This window comes from Macaca thibetana, chromosome 11 (assembly GCF_024542745.1).
Source record: "Macaca thibetana thibetana isolate TM-01 chromosome 11, ASM2454274v1, whole genome shotgun sequence".
Taxonomy (NCBI): Eukaryota; Metazoa; Chordata; class Mammalia; order Primates; family Cercopithecidae; genus Macaca; species Macaca thibetana.
Window position 1 is genome coordinate 67,719,433 of NC_065588.1, and position 17,762 is coordinate 67,737,194.

General features: G+C 40.4%; 1 protein-coding gene across 2 annotated transcripts in view; it reads left to right on the top strand.

Annotated features, from left to right (window-relative positions):
- The window catches only part of LGR5 (leucine rich repeat containing G protein-coupled receptor 5), a 147,244-nt gene that overhangs the window by 102,826 nt on the left and 26,656 nt on the right, over positions 1-17,762 (top strand). For both annotated transcript variants that reach the window (XM_050750061.1, XM_050750062.1), the window contains exons 5-6: positions 12,011-12,226; positions 15,577-15,648. In XM_050750061.1, coding sequence (XP_050606018.1) covers positions 12,011-12,226; positions 15,577-15,648 — 288 coding nt within the window. The remainder of the gene's footprint in view (positions 1-12,010; positions 12,227-15,576; positions 15,649-17,762) is intronic.

A 17,762-nucleotide genomic window follows, 5' to 3' on the forward strand; every position in this document is an offset into this window, starting at 1 on the left:
AACAGAAGACAAGGAAGTGTAAGCAGACCAAAACAAAGGAAGATGAGGTAGCCAAAAGAGTAAGATTAAAGGATCAAAGGGGTTAAAAAAAAAAAAAAAAAAGTGGTTTTAGTATTGGTGACATTCCTTCCACTAAAATAGTCTCCAGAAACAGAAATCACAAACCTACACAATAAAAATGAACCATGATTTTAGTTTGTTTTGCTTTCTTCACAAAAGTGCCAGGATGCTAGGTACGTATTGGGATGGAGGTGGACTTAGAAGTTCTAGAGGCCAAAGCATTTGTCTATTGCACAGTGAAGCGTTCACTTCACAGAACCATATGCAGATCAGCACCCAGTGAATTCTTGGGAGGAGGCAAAGTTTTGCCCTGATTCTTCTCCAATTTAAACATTAGGGGAGAATTATTTTAACAGGAAAAGCTCTTTCTACATAATGTTTACAAGAAGAGAGAGCTAAAATTGGAGCATTGTCCACAGAATCATATAAGGAGGGAAAAGCGAATACTTATGCAATAGCCATGCATGAAAGATTCTTATATCAGGTTACCTGCCAGTCCTGTGATAAATTGCATACATGGCCGTCCTATCAGAGAAATAAAGAGAACATGGGTGTTATGGAATGAAAAGTAAAATAAATTTGTTTAAAGCTTGTGATGTAAAATGAAGGTTAACTTTGGAAAGTAGATTGGACTCTTGGCTACAGAGATGACAGCCATATAAATGAGGCAGAGTCTTTCTGCCTTTTCAGGATAAACAGGGTCTGTGATCATCAGTTGTGAGGAGAGGAAAGCACATAAGGAAAGCAGCAGAGAATGGGAATATTGCAAAGACAAAAATCAGAATGTGGAATTGAATACACATCCATAGTTATCAAAGCAGCAGCCTCCCATATTTATTAAACAGTTTTACTTGCATCATCACATTTTGTCCTCACAGAAACCTCATGAAGTAGGTGCTGAGATTATTCCTTCCTTAGTACTGAGGAAGCAAAGAGAGCAGAGAGGTCAGCTGATCTTCCCAAGGTCACATGGTTTCTAACGGAGTCAGGCTAGAGGTGAGTCTGGGATAAGAGCCCTGTTTTGCCACCAGAGTCCAGAATCTGCCCATTTCACCACCACATTATCTTCCCTCTCTCAGAGAATCCTCTGCAGAAAATGGGCACTGATGAGAAGAAGGAAAGGCTTGACAGAAACACATTACCTGTAGACATATAATTGTGAATGTTTATAAAAAGAAAGGGAAGTTGGAATGTTGCAAAACGGAAAGAAAAAAATAAAAGAAGGGAAGGCAACAGTATCAAAGCGTGAGCCAGTCAGGCTTTTCGACTGTTTCTCTGTGCATTTAGTTGTCTGGTCCCTCACTACCTGTGAGGTAGAAACTGTCTCCACTTTTCTGAAGAGGAAACCGTAGGTGAGAAAGTGAAAGGCATCCTGCCACTAATGCAAAGGTAAGGTCTGATTAGACAAAGACAAGAAAGAAGAGCATTCCAGACAGAAGGAACTATGTGTGTAACTCCTTACAGTGGTGGGGGAAATCTGGTATATCAAGAAACAGAAGGTCAGTGCAGCTGAGGCAGCAGTGAGGTGGAGAGACTTGCAAGAAGAGCACATCTAGTGAGGCAGGTGGAGGCCAGACCCTTTGAAAGACATTTGGGACATGTCAAGGATCTCAGTCTTTATTGTAAAAGCAATGGGAATCCTTTGGAGAGTTTTAAGACTGGCAGGTGGGGGTACTCAGACTTGTGTCACTGCAATAGTCTAGGAGAGAAAGGAGAACTTCATCAGGGTAGGGACAGTGGAGATGAAGAAAGGGAGATGGATTTGAGAAATATCTAGGAGATGAAATTACCAGTGTTTGATAATGAATTGGCTATGAAGAATGAAGCAGAAAAAGGTGTGGAGAATAACTTCTAAGTTTCTGGTTTATACAGCCATGTGCTTACTGAAGCCAGTCACTGGACAAGACACACTGGGAGACGGCTATACATATTTGGGGAGTATGTGGTTCTGGGATAATGAGTTTGGTCTTGAGCGCTTGTGTTTAAGGAGGAACAACTAAGTAGAGATGCCACATAGTTTGAAATCCAGATCTGGACTGAAAGAAAAAACAAGTAAAATCTAGTTTAGGCCCCCCAACCATGCATTTCTCTTCACCTAACACTTTATTATAATGATTGATTTGTCTGACTACCCTTTAGAAAACATGCTCCGTAATGATTGGGACCATGCCTCCCTGGTTTACTGCTAGATCTTCAGCACCAGGTAGAGTACCTATGACAAAGAAAGCACTAGGATGTACTTATCGAACTGAACTGAAACCTCAAACTCTAAGTGTTGATCTAGATGGCTACTCAGACGAGACTGGGCACATTCAGGGTGATATGGCCAGAGGCTAGACAGCCACTCAAAGTCAGTTCATCTCCCCTAGTTTAACAGTAACCTGCATTCATTCATCTCCCTGGGTCCAAACTCTTACCTCTATACCCTGGCTTTCCCACATGCCTTTCTTGGGCTGGGAGTTGGACCCAGTGGTTCCTGCAGAGATTTTAGAGTTGATCTATCTGCCAGAATTAGTTTTCCCATTGTCTCAGCTGAGGATTCCCCATTCCAAGAGTAAGACGCAGGAAAGAACCATGATATTAAGTCTTGGAAGGTTAATGAGATTCAGATAGGCAGTGAGTAGGGGATGCTCATGAACACAAGGCCCAGAAGTACTGTGGGAAAGAGCCAGGAAAGAGACTTGACTGGGACAGAGAAATGAGATAAAAGTTTGGCCAGATAAGGTAAGACGAGAGCTTTGAATATCAGAACAGAAAGTTAGGGTTTAAAAGGAATGATAATGTGGAAGAACTGTAGATTTCTAACAGGGGGATTATTTAGAGTGTAACTTTAGGGAGATTAATCTGGCAGCAGCCTACAGGATTAATTGAAGAGATAAGAGATCAAAGGCAAAAGGACCAGCTCAGAGGCTGTTGCAGTAATGCAGGTGTGAAGAGATAAGAGAATTAACTAGACAGTGGAAATGGAAAGTCTCGGAGATGAAGATAAATGGAAAGAACTTGGTGAATGATTGTTTGGAAGGCAATGGAAGATTCAAAAATGACCCCTAGATTTTAACCCTGGTGATACCTGGAAGACTAATGGTGCCCCTGATAGAAAAAGGGCCTTCGTTTTCTACGAAGAAAAATAAAACTGAAGAAGTTATTGCTCACATTACATTGGCTGTAGATCATCTCCTTGCTACAGTATTCACAGCAGTGGTGATCTCTGAGCTCACCAAGCAACTTTTAATGTAATTTGACTTTAAAATATATTCCTTATTGGAGTCTTGCACTCCTCAAAGATGCCAGAGAGACAGAGGTTTGGTTCCTTTAGACACTTCATCTGGCTCCTAGTCAAGACAGCTGATTAGTCTCTAAATTACTGCATTTCAATGAACCTGTAGACTTTTATCTCTCCCCAAGCTGGAGAGGGGGAAATTCTTTGTTTTGTTTTGTTTTTGTTAACCATTTCAGAGGTAAGTCTAAAGCAATAATTTTTCTTCCTACTGTCCACCTTAAGTTTACCAGTACATAAGATGGTGATTAGAAAGACAAAAGCACAAATTTCCCATATAAGCTATCATGTTATTTAATATCTTCCTAGATAGGCTTAATATCTCCCTAGATATTAATTTGGAATCACACATTATGGTCTCCATAAATATTAAAAAAAAACAACCACCACCACAACAAAAGTGACTCTGATGTTATTGTGAAGAATTAATATAAATCATTATGGATTCAAGATGTAAGAGTACATATAGATTAAATAATAGCCCGATAGTATCATAATAATTCTGTGACAAATTTAGCTCCAATGATCCACTGATTCCAGGGCAATAAAATTTCAATGCAGTAAATTTTCTCACAACAAAAAATGTATGTACTTTGTTAAACTGTAATATATGCAGATACAGAACTACACGATTTTTACTTTATTGAAAAAGTAAAATAATAATCAAGAATGCTTTCATTTCTTAAAATTTATAAATGAACTAAATTGCTGTGGTTTTTTGGCTATCATGACTTGTTCAAAGTGGTCTCACAAAATGTACAATAGACTGTTTAAGAGGGTTGGTCACTTCTTTAAAACTTATTTTTTAAAAATGCTCATCCAGGCTGGGAGCCGTGACTCACACCTGTAAACCCAGAACTTTGGGAAGCCGAGGCAGGAGGATTGCTTAAGCCCAGGAGTTCAAGACCAGCCTAGGCAACATGGCAAGACTCCATCTCTACAAAAGTAAAAAAATAAAAATAAATATTTTTATAATGCTCATCCAGCCGGGCACAGTGGCTCACACCTGTAGTCCTAGCACTTTCGGAGGCTGAGGCGGGAGGATCACTTGAGATCAGGAGTTTGAGACCAACCTGGCCAACATGGTGAAATCCCATCTCTACCAAAAAATACAAAAAATTAGCTGGGCATGGTGGTGCACACCTGTGGTCCCAGCTGCTCAGCTCGGGAGGCTGAGGCGGAAGAATCACTTGAACCCAGGAGGCAGAGGTTTCAGTGAGCTGAGATCCTGCCACTGCACTCCAGCGTGAGTGACAGAGTGAGACCCTGTCTCAAAAAATAAGTCAATGCTCATCCAAATATAAAATAGCAATATCAGTCATAAAAATGCATTGCTTCATAACTCTGTTTATTACAAGAATCCCTATAAACTGTATTATGCAGCTGCAACATTCTTCACACTTTTGGCTTTTTTTTTCCTCCAAGTCATCCATGTTAATAATTGACATTTTTACAGTCATCTCAGATATGGAATTAACCCAGATCAATGGCTTATCTTTTGACTAACACTTTACTTATTGTAGTTAATGGCTCATCAAAGACATTCTTAAACAAATATATAAGTTTGTGTGATACATTGACAAGGTGTCATATATGAGATATGTATAAAGGGCCATTTTCTGGAACAACAATAGCAATAATGATCTCATTCTCTAATCTTCACAATAACACCATTTATAAATGGAAAGTTTCATCAGGGAGTATGGAGTAGCTTGGCAAAATGTTCCTTGTAAAAGAGAAAATTTACATAATTAACCATTTTTACATAGAAATATTAGGAAGAAAACTTCAAACACAAAGAAAATGAGCTTATTTTATTTGGTGGCGGGGGCAGGTGGGGTTGCCTGAACATAAAAGATTAATTGTTTGAGGCCTAGCACTTTGGGAGGCTGAGGTAGGCAGATCACCAGAGGTCAGGAGTTCAAGACCAGCCTGGCAAACAGGGGGAAACCCCGTCTCTACTAAAAATACAAAAAAAAAAAATAGCTGGGTGTGGTGGCATGCACCTGTAATACCAGCTACTCAGGAGGCTGAGGCAGGAGAATTGCTTGAACCCAGAAGGTGGAGGTTGCAGTGAGCCAAGATTGGGCCACTGCACTCTAGCCTGGGCGACAGAGTGAGACTCAGTCTCAAAAAATATATATATATTAACAGTTTGCCTGTTACCTTCTAGCTCTTTGCCACGTAGAACACATTGATATGACAGAACCACATTCACAGTGAACATGGAGTTGTTTTATTTTTATTTTACCTAATACTGGGTAACATTCATCTCTGTTCTTGCATGGCCTCCATCTATCCAGTTGCCCAGGCCAGAATGCTGATTCACCATAGCTTCCTCACCTTCCTCACTGGCCACATCTGGGGAGTCACCAAGTTCTACCAGGCCCACATATTTAACATCCCTCATAGTAGGCCCTTCCTCGCCATTTCCACACTTCCTTCAGGTACTCATCTTTCTCACCCTGATGACTGCCACTGTCTTGTTCATGTACTTTCCCACCAGGCCCTCCTACACACGGCTATTAGAGTGACCTTTCTACAGCACATGTATTATTAGCGCCTCCAGTCAGAAAGCCTACAACACCCTCATTTCAGAGAAACACTTTTATGCAAACCTTGAAGACTGCTGGGAGAGGATGAGTCATTTCTCACAAACAGGTAGCCCAGAAATCTGGGAGTGATGTCATCGAGACTCCACTTAACTTTGGATACTCACAGTTATTGAGGCCTCTTGACCAGGTTCAGTGGTGGGGAGGCAACAACTGGGTCCATAAGAGAGACAGTCCCCTTGGCCAAGCAGCTTGAGCAGCAGAGCCTCGTCAGTAATTGTGGAGTCTTCAACCTCAAGCCCTCCCTCCGGAGAAGGAGTGATTTCAACACACACCCAAAAGTCATGCCATGACCCCTCCTCATCAGTTGTAGCCCTCTAAGTAACATTGCAAAGACTCATACTTAATAAAACTCTGTTCTTGCACCAGGTGTTGTAATATTTTTTCTCAGCCATTTTAGCCTTTTGGACACCAGCTATTCTATTGCTGGCCTAACACAGAAGATGTGCATCCTCTTTTCTCTGTAATGGAAACCTTACTATAATACTGATTAAAACATGCAGTGTAGCGTACTGATTAAAGAATGTATGGTAAATAGAGAATCACCAGCCCATATGGCAAGAAAATGGCAATCTCCCATAGACAGATGTGAAATGATAAAGGGTTAAGAAACTTCAGGAAGAATAAAATAAACTTTTAGAGGGAAAAAAAATGATACCACTTCCTAAATTTGAAGGTTTTCCTCAAATAATAAAGCCTGTCATTAAACAGTAGAATGCTTACTGTTGACAAAACACATTTATATTTTCTCATTTAATTCCCAAAGCAATTCTGTGACATGTGATTCTGCCTTATACATGTGAACATTGGCCCACAGAGAGAGACATCAATATGCCCTCAAATCTTGGAATTAAATGACAGTGTCTTGACCTAAATCTGTGTCTCAAGTCTCCTAATTCAGTGCACTTTCCAGTTTACCACATGCCCATTATGTAGGTGGTTGTAGATGGCATAAGATGTAGGGAAAATTTTTGTTTTACCTATAAATTATACATACTATATACTATAAACTATATGTAACAGACCTCCCCCAAAAGGAACATAAAATCACTATATTTCCCATATAGTGATCACTTTTCAGATGGCATTTCAAGATCATAATTAAGAGCTTTCATTTGAATGAAGACAAGGCCACTCGTCATTGAAAGTGTTTTACTTTGCTGCGCATAACTGCAGACAGGTTTGGGGCTGCTTCTGTCACAATTTCAGTGGATGCTTAAATGGCCAAGATGCCAAGATCATTGCTAGAAACTTTATCTGAAAATGTCACCACTTCTTTGACCTTCAGAATGCAGATACTGTAATTGATGATGTGTCAGAAACAAAACTATTTGCCTTGTTGCATTGTGTGTGTGTGTGTGTGTCTGTATACACACGCGTAGCAATAATAGTAAAGGCTGAAAAAATAAGGGTGACTTCTATAAGTCTAAATGCAAGCACCTCTAAATTATTTCTATTATGAGGGTTGAAAGAAATAGCCTGCATTTCACAGAACTGAAATTCAGTGACAATCCAGCACTCATTTTAGCCACTTTTGCTTAAACAAAATTTGAATTTACCTTTATTTTTCTGAATGGTGTCAATGGTCAAAAGACAACAATACAAAGTGCTAACCAGCTTCATATAATAATATTTAAAATCATTAAGGTACTTTATATTTACAAAGTCCTGTTGTGTTATTTCCTTAATCACAAAGCAACCCTATAAGACAGAGAGGAGTTATCCCCGTTTTACAGATGTGAAAGCTGACGTCTGTTGATTTGGCCAAGGTCATACAGCTTCTAGAATTGGCTGGAACCTGGAACTTCCCATTCCAAATCTCTGCACTAATTTATGGATTCTAAGGTGCCTACACACACACCCTCTGTGACTTGCATAAAATGGAAATAACAAAGAAATACTTAAAAGCAGAACTATATAATGTAGTTATTTTTGTTGCTACTGACAATAAGTCTATTATGGAACCATATTTTGTATGTATATGTCTTCTTGTACTGGATAGTGATGTTATCTTATACCCAACTGCTAAAATATTGCATTTTTCAAATATATGAATAGAGAATGTTCAGCTGCCTGAAAAGACCAGATTGACATAATATGAACTCTTTGTTTACTTACTGAATGGACACAGCTTCTGCCCTGTCAGCTGCTTTGTCCACAGTCTTAACCTTGTTGTGAAAGAACCACCTGTATGAGTGACTGGATAATTAATTCTCTACTCCTGTTTACCCTTGGGATCTTCTCTTAAGAGTAAATCAGATATAGAAGCAGAGTGTAGAATAGTGGTTGCCAGGGGCTGGGAGTGGGAGTGGTTGAGGGGGGAGATGTTGGAGAAAGGGTACAAAGCTTCAGTTAGACAGGATGAATAACTTCTGAAGATCCATTGTATGGCATGATGACTACAGTTAATAATAATGTATTTTATACTTGAAAATTGCTAATAGATTAGATCTTAAATGTTCTCACCACAAAAAAATGTTAAGTATGTGAGGTGATGGATATGTTAATTAGCTTGATTTAATCATTTTACACTATATACATATATCAAAACATCACATTGTACACCATAAATATATGCAATTTTTATTTGTCAATTATTCCTTAACAAAGCTGGAGGAGGAAATCAAATCAGATAATGCCTTTGAGTGTGAACAATATACCTGAACTAGATTTAGACCACTGAGGTCAGGTGGATATGAACTCTAAAACACTGCATTTAGAAGGAGTATCATTTATCAAGAGCTACTTATATGAAGAAACTGTTTAGTACAGAGATGTGTTGATGCTTCACTCGGAACATCTGAAGGTCTACGCTGTTGAGCATTACATCTGGGAATATTAGTATTTAGAGTGTTTGATCTGTGAAGAATTCTCCTGTCTTACTCATTTCATTTCAGATAGCAAATTGGTATAAGATGATAGTGTGGAGGCCAGATTACATCCTTTTTTCTGGGGGGAAAAGAAACGTGATTCATAAAAAATATCTGTCCAGAGAAACGGCTATATTAACATTGGGAACTAATACCTGGGTCACTTCAAGATACAGCAGAAACTTTGGTAGCAACAGAAAATACTGAAGAAGACAATCCTATGACTTCATGCTGAAAGAGCCTTTTCCATAAATGCATCCCAACGTTTGCAATGAACTTTAAGGTTTGTCATTTTCAAGACTTTTTTATTTTTATTTTGTTTTCTGTTGCCCAGGTTGGAATACAGTGGCGAGATCTTGGCTCACTGCAACCTCTGCCTCCTGAGTTCAAGCAATTCTTGTGCTTCAGCCTCCCAAGTAGCTGGGATTACAAGCATGCACCACCACACCAGCCTAATTTTTGTATTTTTAGTAGAGATGGGGTTTCACCATGTTGGCTAGGCTGGTCTTGAACCCCTGACCTCGGCCTCCCAAAGTTCTGGGATTACAGGCATGAACCACTATGCCCAGTCCAAGACTTTTAGAAACCACTCTTTTTTTTTTTTTTTTTTTTTTTAAGACAGAGTCTCACTCTGTTGGCCAGGCATGATCTCGGCTCACTGCAGCCTCTGCCTCCTGGATTCAAGTGATTCTCCTGCCTCAGCCTCCCAAGTAGCTGGAACTACAGGTGTGCGTTGCCACGCCCAGCTATTTTTTGTATTTTCGATAGAGATGGGGTTTCGCCATGTTGGCCAGGCTGGTCTGGAACTCCTGACCTCAGGTGATCTGCCCGCCTCAGCTTTTCAAAGTGCTGGGATTACAGGTGTGAGCCACCGGGCCCAGCCACCACTCATACTTTCAATGCATAAACGACTGGCAATGATCAGTCAACATATCAGCATGAACGTAGAAGCTGAAATTATTAAGTCTCTATCCTTTAATCAGTGCAATAGTTAAGGAGAGCTTACATGTGTGCTTTACTTCTAGTCAAACAAAAGCAATCACCTCTTTATCTCCTGATGAAATTATACCTTATGTGAGCATAAGCCAAGCACGTTGTTGCTAGAGAAAGGAAGGAGAGATGGTGTTGAGTTTTCTAAACATTTCTGGCTCCATTTGTTGACAAAACCTTAAGATGTTTGAAAGCTGCGTTTCTGTTGCCTACAATGATAGTTGTTCTATTGGAAATTTAGTTGTAAATGGACTATGACACCCAACTCTTAAAATTTGCTCCAAGTGACCTTATCTCAGCTATTATCAAAATGTGGCTCAGGGAGGGCCTTTGAGGCATTGCTTGTTCCTTCCCATTCAGTCCGTAGAAGTAGGAATCAGAAGATGATTGAAGTGGCATAGTGAACCAAAAGTGAGGAAGCTGCTTTCCATAGAAATGAGCTTCCTCCCAACAAAGAATTTCATTTCTAAATTGTTTAATTTTGGTTTGCTGGAGATTATTTTGTGATCCTGGTGTGCTTCCTGCATCTGTTTAGTCTTAAATGCTTCCGAAAACATTTTTCAGAATCCACTTGTGATTTTCTAATCCTACCTAATACATGGGCCACTAAAATACAGCTCTTCTTTTTTTAATCCTATCTTTGAAAATGCAAATGTGTGGGTCTTAAAAGCAGATTGGGAAAAAAAACAAGTGAGGGCTATTGGAAGCATAGTTTGAGTGATGGTGGTTCTAGTATTCGTACATCTTACAGAAAATTGCAAATGATGTGAGTTTTGTCACTTCCATATGAAAAGTTAGGACCTTTACATTATAGCCACTGTTTATGTTGGATTGGGGCAAAATAAATGTATTGCACTCCCTCTGCTGGCTTTGAGGTGGCAACAGCTCATTAACCAGACTTATTTTTAGATGTATTTCCCCATTTTAAAACAGATGAAAATGGAGTGTAGGAAAAGGAAGCAAAAGCTGGAAAGTTGTTAATTTTATTATTCCTTTAGAATGCCAGAAAAACAAACATCTTCTTCACACAAATGGTTAGGATAAGCAAGAAAGCCAGCAGTTTTCAGGCTTTTCGGTGCTGTCCTAAGAAAAAGGGAGGGGCCCCCTCTCTGTTTTCCCTGAGGCGTGTCTCTAGCAGTCTATGAAAACTTACTCAGTTCCAGTGAGAACACATGCACACAGAGAGGGGAACGTCACAAACCGGGGCCTGTCGGCAGGTGGGGGTCAAGGGGAGGGAGAGCATTAGGACAAATACCTAATGCATGCGGGGCTTAAAACCTAGATGATGTGTTGATAGGTGCAACAAACCACCATGGCACATGTATAACCATGTAACAAACCTGCACGTTCTGCACATGTATCCCAGAACTTAAAGTAAAATAAAAAATTAAAAATTAAAAAAAATTACTCGGCAGGGTGCGGTGGCTCACACCTGTAATCCCAGCACTTTGGGAGGCCGAGGTGGGTGAATCGCATGAGGTCAGGAGTTCGAGACCAGCCTGGTCATCATGGTGAAACCCTGTCTCTACGAAAAATGCAAAAATTAGCTGGGCATGGTGGCAGGCGCCTGTAGTCCCAGCGACTCGAAAGGCTAAGGCAGGAGAATCGCTTGAACCCGGGAGATGGAGGTTGCAGTGAGCCGAGATGGCGCCATTGTACTCCACGCTGGGCAACAAGAGCGAGAGACTTCTTCTCAAAAAAAAAAAACAAAAAAACTCAGTTCCTTCAAATACTGAAATGAAATAATCTTTTCCCAGAGCTTACTGAACAACCTATTAGACTAGTATATTTAGTGTGTTCAAAACGGCCAGGGAAAGCAAAGACATTCTTTTGGCTTAGGGTGGGAGGAAGAAAAGGGTATCTCTATGCTAGTGTCAGAAAGAAACTAAAAGATCATCACACTGAAACTCCATACCTCAGGGGAGGCCGCTTCCACCCATGAAAGAACATTACCTACAAGCCTGGAAGAGAATCATAGCACCATGGAACTTTAGAGCCGGAGGACCTAGGAAGCAACAGTCTACACATGAATGAGAAGGAGAGCTCATCTGGAGAAGAAAACGCTCCGGATGTCAGGGCTCCCGGGGACCCCAGGCCCTGTTCCACTCTTGTTCGTCATGCATGGGGAGGGTTTTCCTGCAAAGTTGACCTTCGGCTTGGGCTTTGCTCTTTTTTCCACTCTTGCTTTCTTTCTTCCACAGGCGTCTGGATGCTAACCACATCAGCTATGTGCCCCCAAGCTGTTTCAGTGGCCTGCATTCCCTGAGGCACCTGTGGTTGGATGACAACGCTTTAACAGAAATCCCCGTCCAGGCTTTTAGAAGTTTATCAGCATTGCAAGCCATGACCTTGGCCCTGAACAAAATACACCACATACCAGACTATGCCTTTGGAAACCTCTCCAGCTTGGTAGTTCTGTAAGTTTTATTGATTTTGCTCTCTCTTTTAACAGTTTCTAATGTCACTGGAAGACCTTGGCCTTAAAATGCTGGCTCTTCAAAGCTTAAATGGGGACATTTTAAGGGAGGAAAACCTCCTGAGCCCCTCCCCAAAATGACTTATAAATGCTCCAATTGTGTAAATGACTTAAACAATACTTATCAAGCACCTGCTAGGTGCCAAGCACCGCAGGGCATACAAAGATAATGAAATATGACCTCTGCCTTAGAGGAGCCCATTACATATTGCACAAGGAGTCACCGCACTGTACAGTTAGTACAGTAACCTAAGTTAATAAAAATTCCTTATTTTTAAAAATGATTGATAATTCAGGTCAAATTGAAAGATGCTCTTCTTATTCTCTAATAAGAACTTTCTGAACCCTTACCAAGGAAAGAGAAATGAGAACAAATGATGTAACTGCTCAATGAGTTCATTTTGCCCACTGCCCAAATAGAGGCGATTTATTAAGACAAGAGAATTGCAATAAAGAGTAACACACAAGGCCGGCATGGTGGCTCACGCCTGTAATCCCAGCACTTTGCGAGGCCAAGATGGGTGGATCACTTGAGGTCAGGAGTTCAAGGCAGGCCTGGCCAACATGGTGAAACCCCACCTCTACTAAAAATACAAAAATTAGCTGGGCATGGTGGCACACGCTTGTAATCCCAGCTATTAGGGAGGCTGAGGCAGGAGGATCACTTGAACCCAAGAGGCTGAGGTTGCAGTGAGCCAAGATTGTGCCACTGCACTCCAGCCTAGAGAAGAGAGTGAGACTCTGTCTCAAAAAAAAATAAAAAAATAAAAATAAAAGTTTAACACACATACAGCCAGCTCAATGGAAGACTAGAGTTTTATTATTACTCAAATCAACCTCCCTGAAAATTCAGAGGCAAGAATTTTTTCAAAGATAGTTTGGCTAGCAGGGAGCTAGGGAATGGGGAATGCTGATTTGTTGGGTCAGGGATGAAATCATAGGGGGTTGAAGTTGTCCTCTTGCTCTGAGTCAGTCCTGGGTGAAGGCCTTAAGACCAGATGGGCCAGTTTACCCATCTGGGTGGTTCCATCTGATCTATCAGAATGCACGGTCTGAAAAATATCTTGAACACCAATCTTAAGTTTTAAACAATAGCGATGTTATCCATAGGAACAACTCAGAGGTTAGGAGTCTTGTGGCCTCTGGCTACATGACTCCTAAACCATAATTTCTAATCTGTGGCTAATTTGTTACTTTTACAAAGGCAGTCTGGTCCCCAGGCAAGGAGAGAGTTTGTTTTGGAAACAGGCTGTTATCATTTTGTTTCAAAGTTAAACTATAAACTAAATTCCTCCCAAAGTTAGTTCAGCCTACGCCCAGGAATAGACAAGGGCAGCTTGGAGGTTAAAGGCAAGATGGAGTCGGTTAGGTTAGATCTCTTTCATTGTCATATTTTTCTCACCGTTGTATTTTTGCAAAGGTGGTTTAATTGACAGCATGTTATGCATTTGCACAGCTTTTCCCCCCGTATGTCTAGATTTCATTATTTTAGTGAATCAAAAAATGATTCTCAAAGAAGTAATAGTTTGAAAAATAATCAGTCTTCTTTAAAAATGTAGCAATATGACCCTCACATGTATAATATAATTACCAATCATCGAGGAAGGCTTTGTCTCACTATTTCTCTCTTTGTTTCATGCCCACCCACTGACCCACCGCTTCCTTCAATCATTCCACCTGATGACATGTCTGTCCCTTGCACTGTAGTATATACTCCTTTGAGGGCTGGACAATATCTTATTTATCTTTTTAGGTTCCCCTCAATCTCCTTCCTCATATGCTGCATGTAGAAGATCCTCAATGAATGTTACATAAATCTCACCTAAAATGAAAATTTATTTATTAGAACAAAAATCTTAGCATAGAAGGAAAAGAAATTTTGTGATATTAGAAATTTCTACACTGAATTTCACATATAAAGATGATGCTACTGACCCACCAGAAGCTGGATATATGCTTTAATTTCTTTTCCTCCACTAGAGGAAATGGATTTATACAGATCCAGCTATACTTTTAAACCTTGTCCTCCTTAAGCCCATTTTCTAAAAGCCTTTTGAGAGTTGGTCCAGTTTTCAGTTGTGCACAGCTGTTCTCACTGGCTCTGACCTAACTGACTTACCATTTGAGCCAAAGATGACAATTATATACACTAATACTGTGTCAAGATAACTAATCTCCTTGGGTAGCAGAAAAATCTGATCACCATTGCCTGTGACTGAAATTGTTGTTTCCTGTTAACCTGTGCCCCTGCCCTGGGAAGGTAGCCATTATATGCTTTCAGCTTTATTGGAAAATGTGCTTGCTACATCTATCCTCCAGGTGTCAATGATGGTCAGTATCACTGCTTAACATCCTATATCCCAAAGCCATGCTGAACAAACTATGCTTACAAATATACCTTGAGAATGTAAATTAGTTCAACCATTGTGGAAGACAGTGTGGCAACTCCTCAAAGACCTAAAGACAGAAATACCATTTGACCCAGCAATCCCATTACTGGGTATATACCCAAAGGAATAGAAATCATTCTATTATAAAGACACATGCATGTGTATGTTCACTGCAGCACTCTTCACAATAGCAAAGACATGGAATCAACCTAAATGCCCATCAGTGATAGACTGGATAAGAGAAAATGTGGTACATATACACCATGGAATACTATGCAGCCATAAAAAAGAACAAGATCATGTCCTTTGCAGGAACATGGATGGAGGCCGTTACCCTTAGCAAACTAACGCAGGAACAGAAAACCAAATACTGAATGTTCTCACTTAGAAGTGGGAGTTAAATGATGGGAGCACACATGGACACAGAGCAGAAAAACACACACTGGGACCTATCAGAGGGTGGAAGGTGGGAGGAGGGAGAAGATCAGGAAAATAACTAGTGGGTACTAGGCTTAATACCTGGATGATGAAATAATCTTTACAATAGACCCCCATTACACAAGTTTACCTGCATAACAAACCTGCACATGCACCCCTGAACTTAAAAAATTTTTTTGAAAGCCTTGAAACCCAAACTTACTTATACCAATTGTGTTGCTCATATTATTATACATACCCTGATGTCCCAAAGCTAAAAGGTAAAAAACTGTGACTGTTTTTTAAATTCTGTGGTATAGAATCATCTGTGGTATCAGTGAATGCAGCATATAGCCATTTTTTAAGTTAGCTTCTTATAATTAGTGCATTCTTCAGTGTACATTTCTTTGGATTTAAGCTATCAAAATGGTAAGTGTGCTCTGTGCAATGTGTCTTCCTAACTATCTGTAATGTTCTACTGCAGACATCTCCATAACAATAGAATCCACTCCCTGGGAAAGAAATGCTTTGATGGGCTCCACAGCCTGGAGACTTTGTGAGTTGACCTTTTATTTGTTTCCCTTTTTTCAGTATTTTCATGAATATTCTGAAAGAATCAAAATAGCCTTAAAGCCAGACTTTGTTTGGTTTGGTTAATTGCCTAAGCTTTCAACAGATATTTACAGTGGCATTATCTTACACACACAACCCTCACAGGGCTGAACAATAAAACTGGGATTTTATTTTAATCTAATGAGAGTGATAAATTAGTTAGAATCATTATAGATTAAATGAGATGTTCTCTACTGTGCAGTGACTATTTGCTTAGAAACGTGTAGTCTCTGTCAAGGATCACTCAGGCTCACTGTTCATGAGTCTGGTACTCCCTGCTGAATGAGAGGATGCAGGCCAGGCCAATGCCTGCGTCTTCCATCTCAGATGAACAGGCATCTCATTAGGAAACAGTGACAGCTCATGCTAAAGCAATTCAAAAGATGAAAAAGGGACGGGGCATGGTGGCTCGTGCCTGTAATCCTAACACTTGGGAGGCCAATGCGGGAGGATCGCTTGAGCCCAGGAATTTGAGGCTGCAGTGAGCTGTGATCATGCCACTGCACTCCAACCTGGGTGACAGAGCAAGACCTTGTCTCAAAAAAAAAGAAAAAAAGGTGAAAAGTAATAATAGCTACTATTTATTGAGTATATCTATAATCAAATATTGCACTTAGCATTTGGCATACATTGTTTTAATTACTTCTTACAGTATCCCATTTTAGGCTCTAGCGAGGTAAAGTTATTACATATCTAGTCAGTAGCAGAACTGAGATTTGCTTCCTCCTCTAGTCTGATTCTGAAATCCATGTTTACTACTATATACTACTTCCAAAGAATAAGTCAAAAGTTCAGTTCTTAATTGGTACCTATAGTAAAAATAGAGTCCAGTCAGCTGACCATATCCTAGACACTCTCACAGAGCCAAGGTAGAGGTTCTTGTGGGCCACAGCAGGGACCCAGGCTTTTCCCGGGGGAGGAGACGCTCTTCATTGCCCTGTTGAGAAAGGTGTGATGAGAGTGAGGTGACAGGCAGGGAGGGTCCTGAGTGTGCTGGGAGAGGAGGGTGGTTGCAGCCATGTCACCATCCCTACCCTCACATTTTTAATACTCAAATGCAATAAACCACACAGGTCACTGAATCTGCAATGCTGGCTCTGACCAGAACCGCAAAATGCAAAGACCAAAGACCACTTCTCCTGTGCCCTTGGGGCCCACTGTTCATCTGCATACAGAGCTTAGCAATTTGTTCATGATCAATTTAGCTTCTAACCAGATCTGGGTTACTAATTTCCTGAGGGACCCTGTGTTGATGGTATTCTTCTTCTAGCCTATGAGCGCTAACAGCTCTTTCCAGGGTTAAGTCACCCTGTGTTTCCTCTTAGGTGGCAAAGATGAACTTGTCCAGGCAGGACCTTTACATCAACTTAATGGCATAGACAAGCAGTTCCCATCAGCTGCTAGGAAAAATTAGAACTCTTATCTACACAGGGCTGGGCTCAGAAATCTCACCAATGGAAATCACCTTCCAGCCCTTTTGAACAATAACAGGAATGAAAAACAAGATGGGCTTTGATGGGTATTTCCATAAATAGTCTTTTTTTCCCCCTCCCTCAATCTTTGGGGTAAGGACCCAGGATTGCATGTAAATAACATAGAGCAAAACATGTCAGGGAAAAGTTCATGTGAGTCTTATTGTCTCTCCTTCCCCTACCACGCCCAGGGCTACAGAGGATAAGCAATTTGGTTATTTCCAGCCTCTTCCTTTCCCTCACTAGAAATCCAAGTAATTTATAAGGGCCCAATCCTTGTTTAATCAAAACAGAGCATCTGGAGAGATTTACAAACAGGAAGAAAATTTATGTCTACAAAAGACACGCGTTTCCTGCCTGCAGTATAGCTTAAGGATGGTTTGTGCCAGACAAGTAGGAACCTTGATTCATGTTTAACTCAGTCAGATTATCTCTCTCTTAAAATTAAATAGCAATTCTCCACAGAGGAGAATCTAACCACATGTGATTGCCTGACCAAAAGGTTTTTCTGCGTCATCTGGGAAATCTGCCATTCCCAGAGACCAGGAGACAATTACTTTTTCATACAAAGATCTAGATAGAAGGT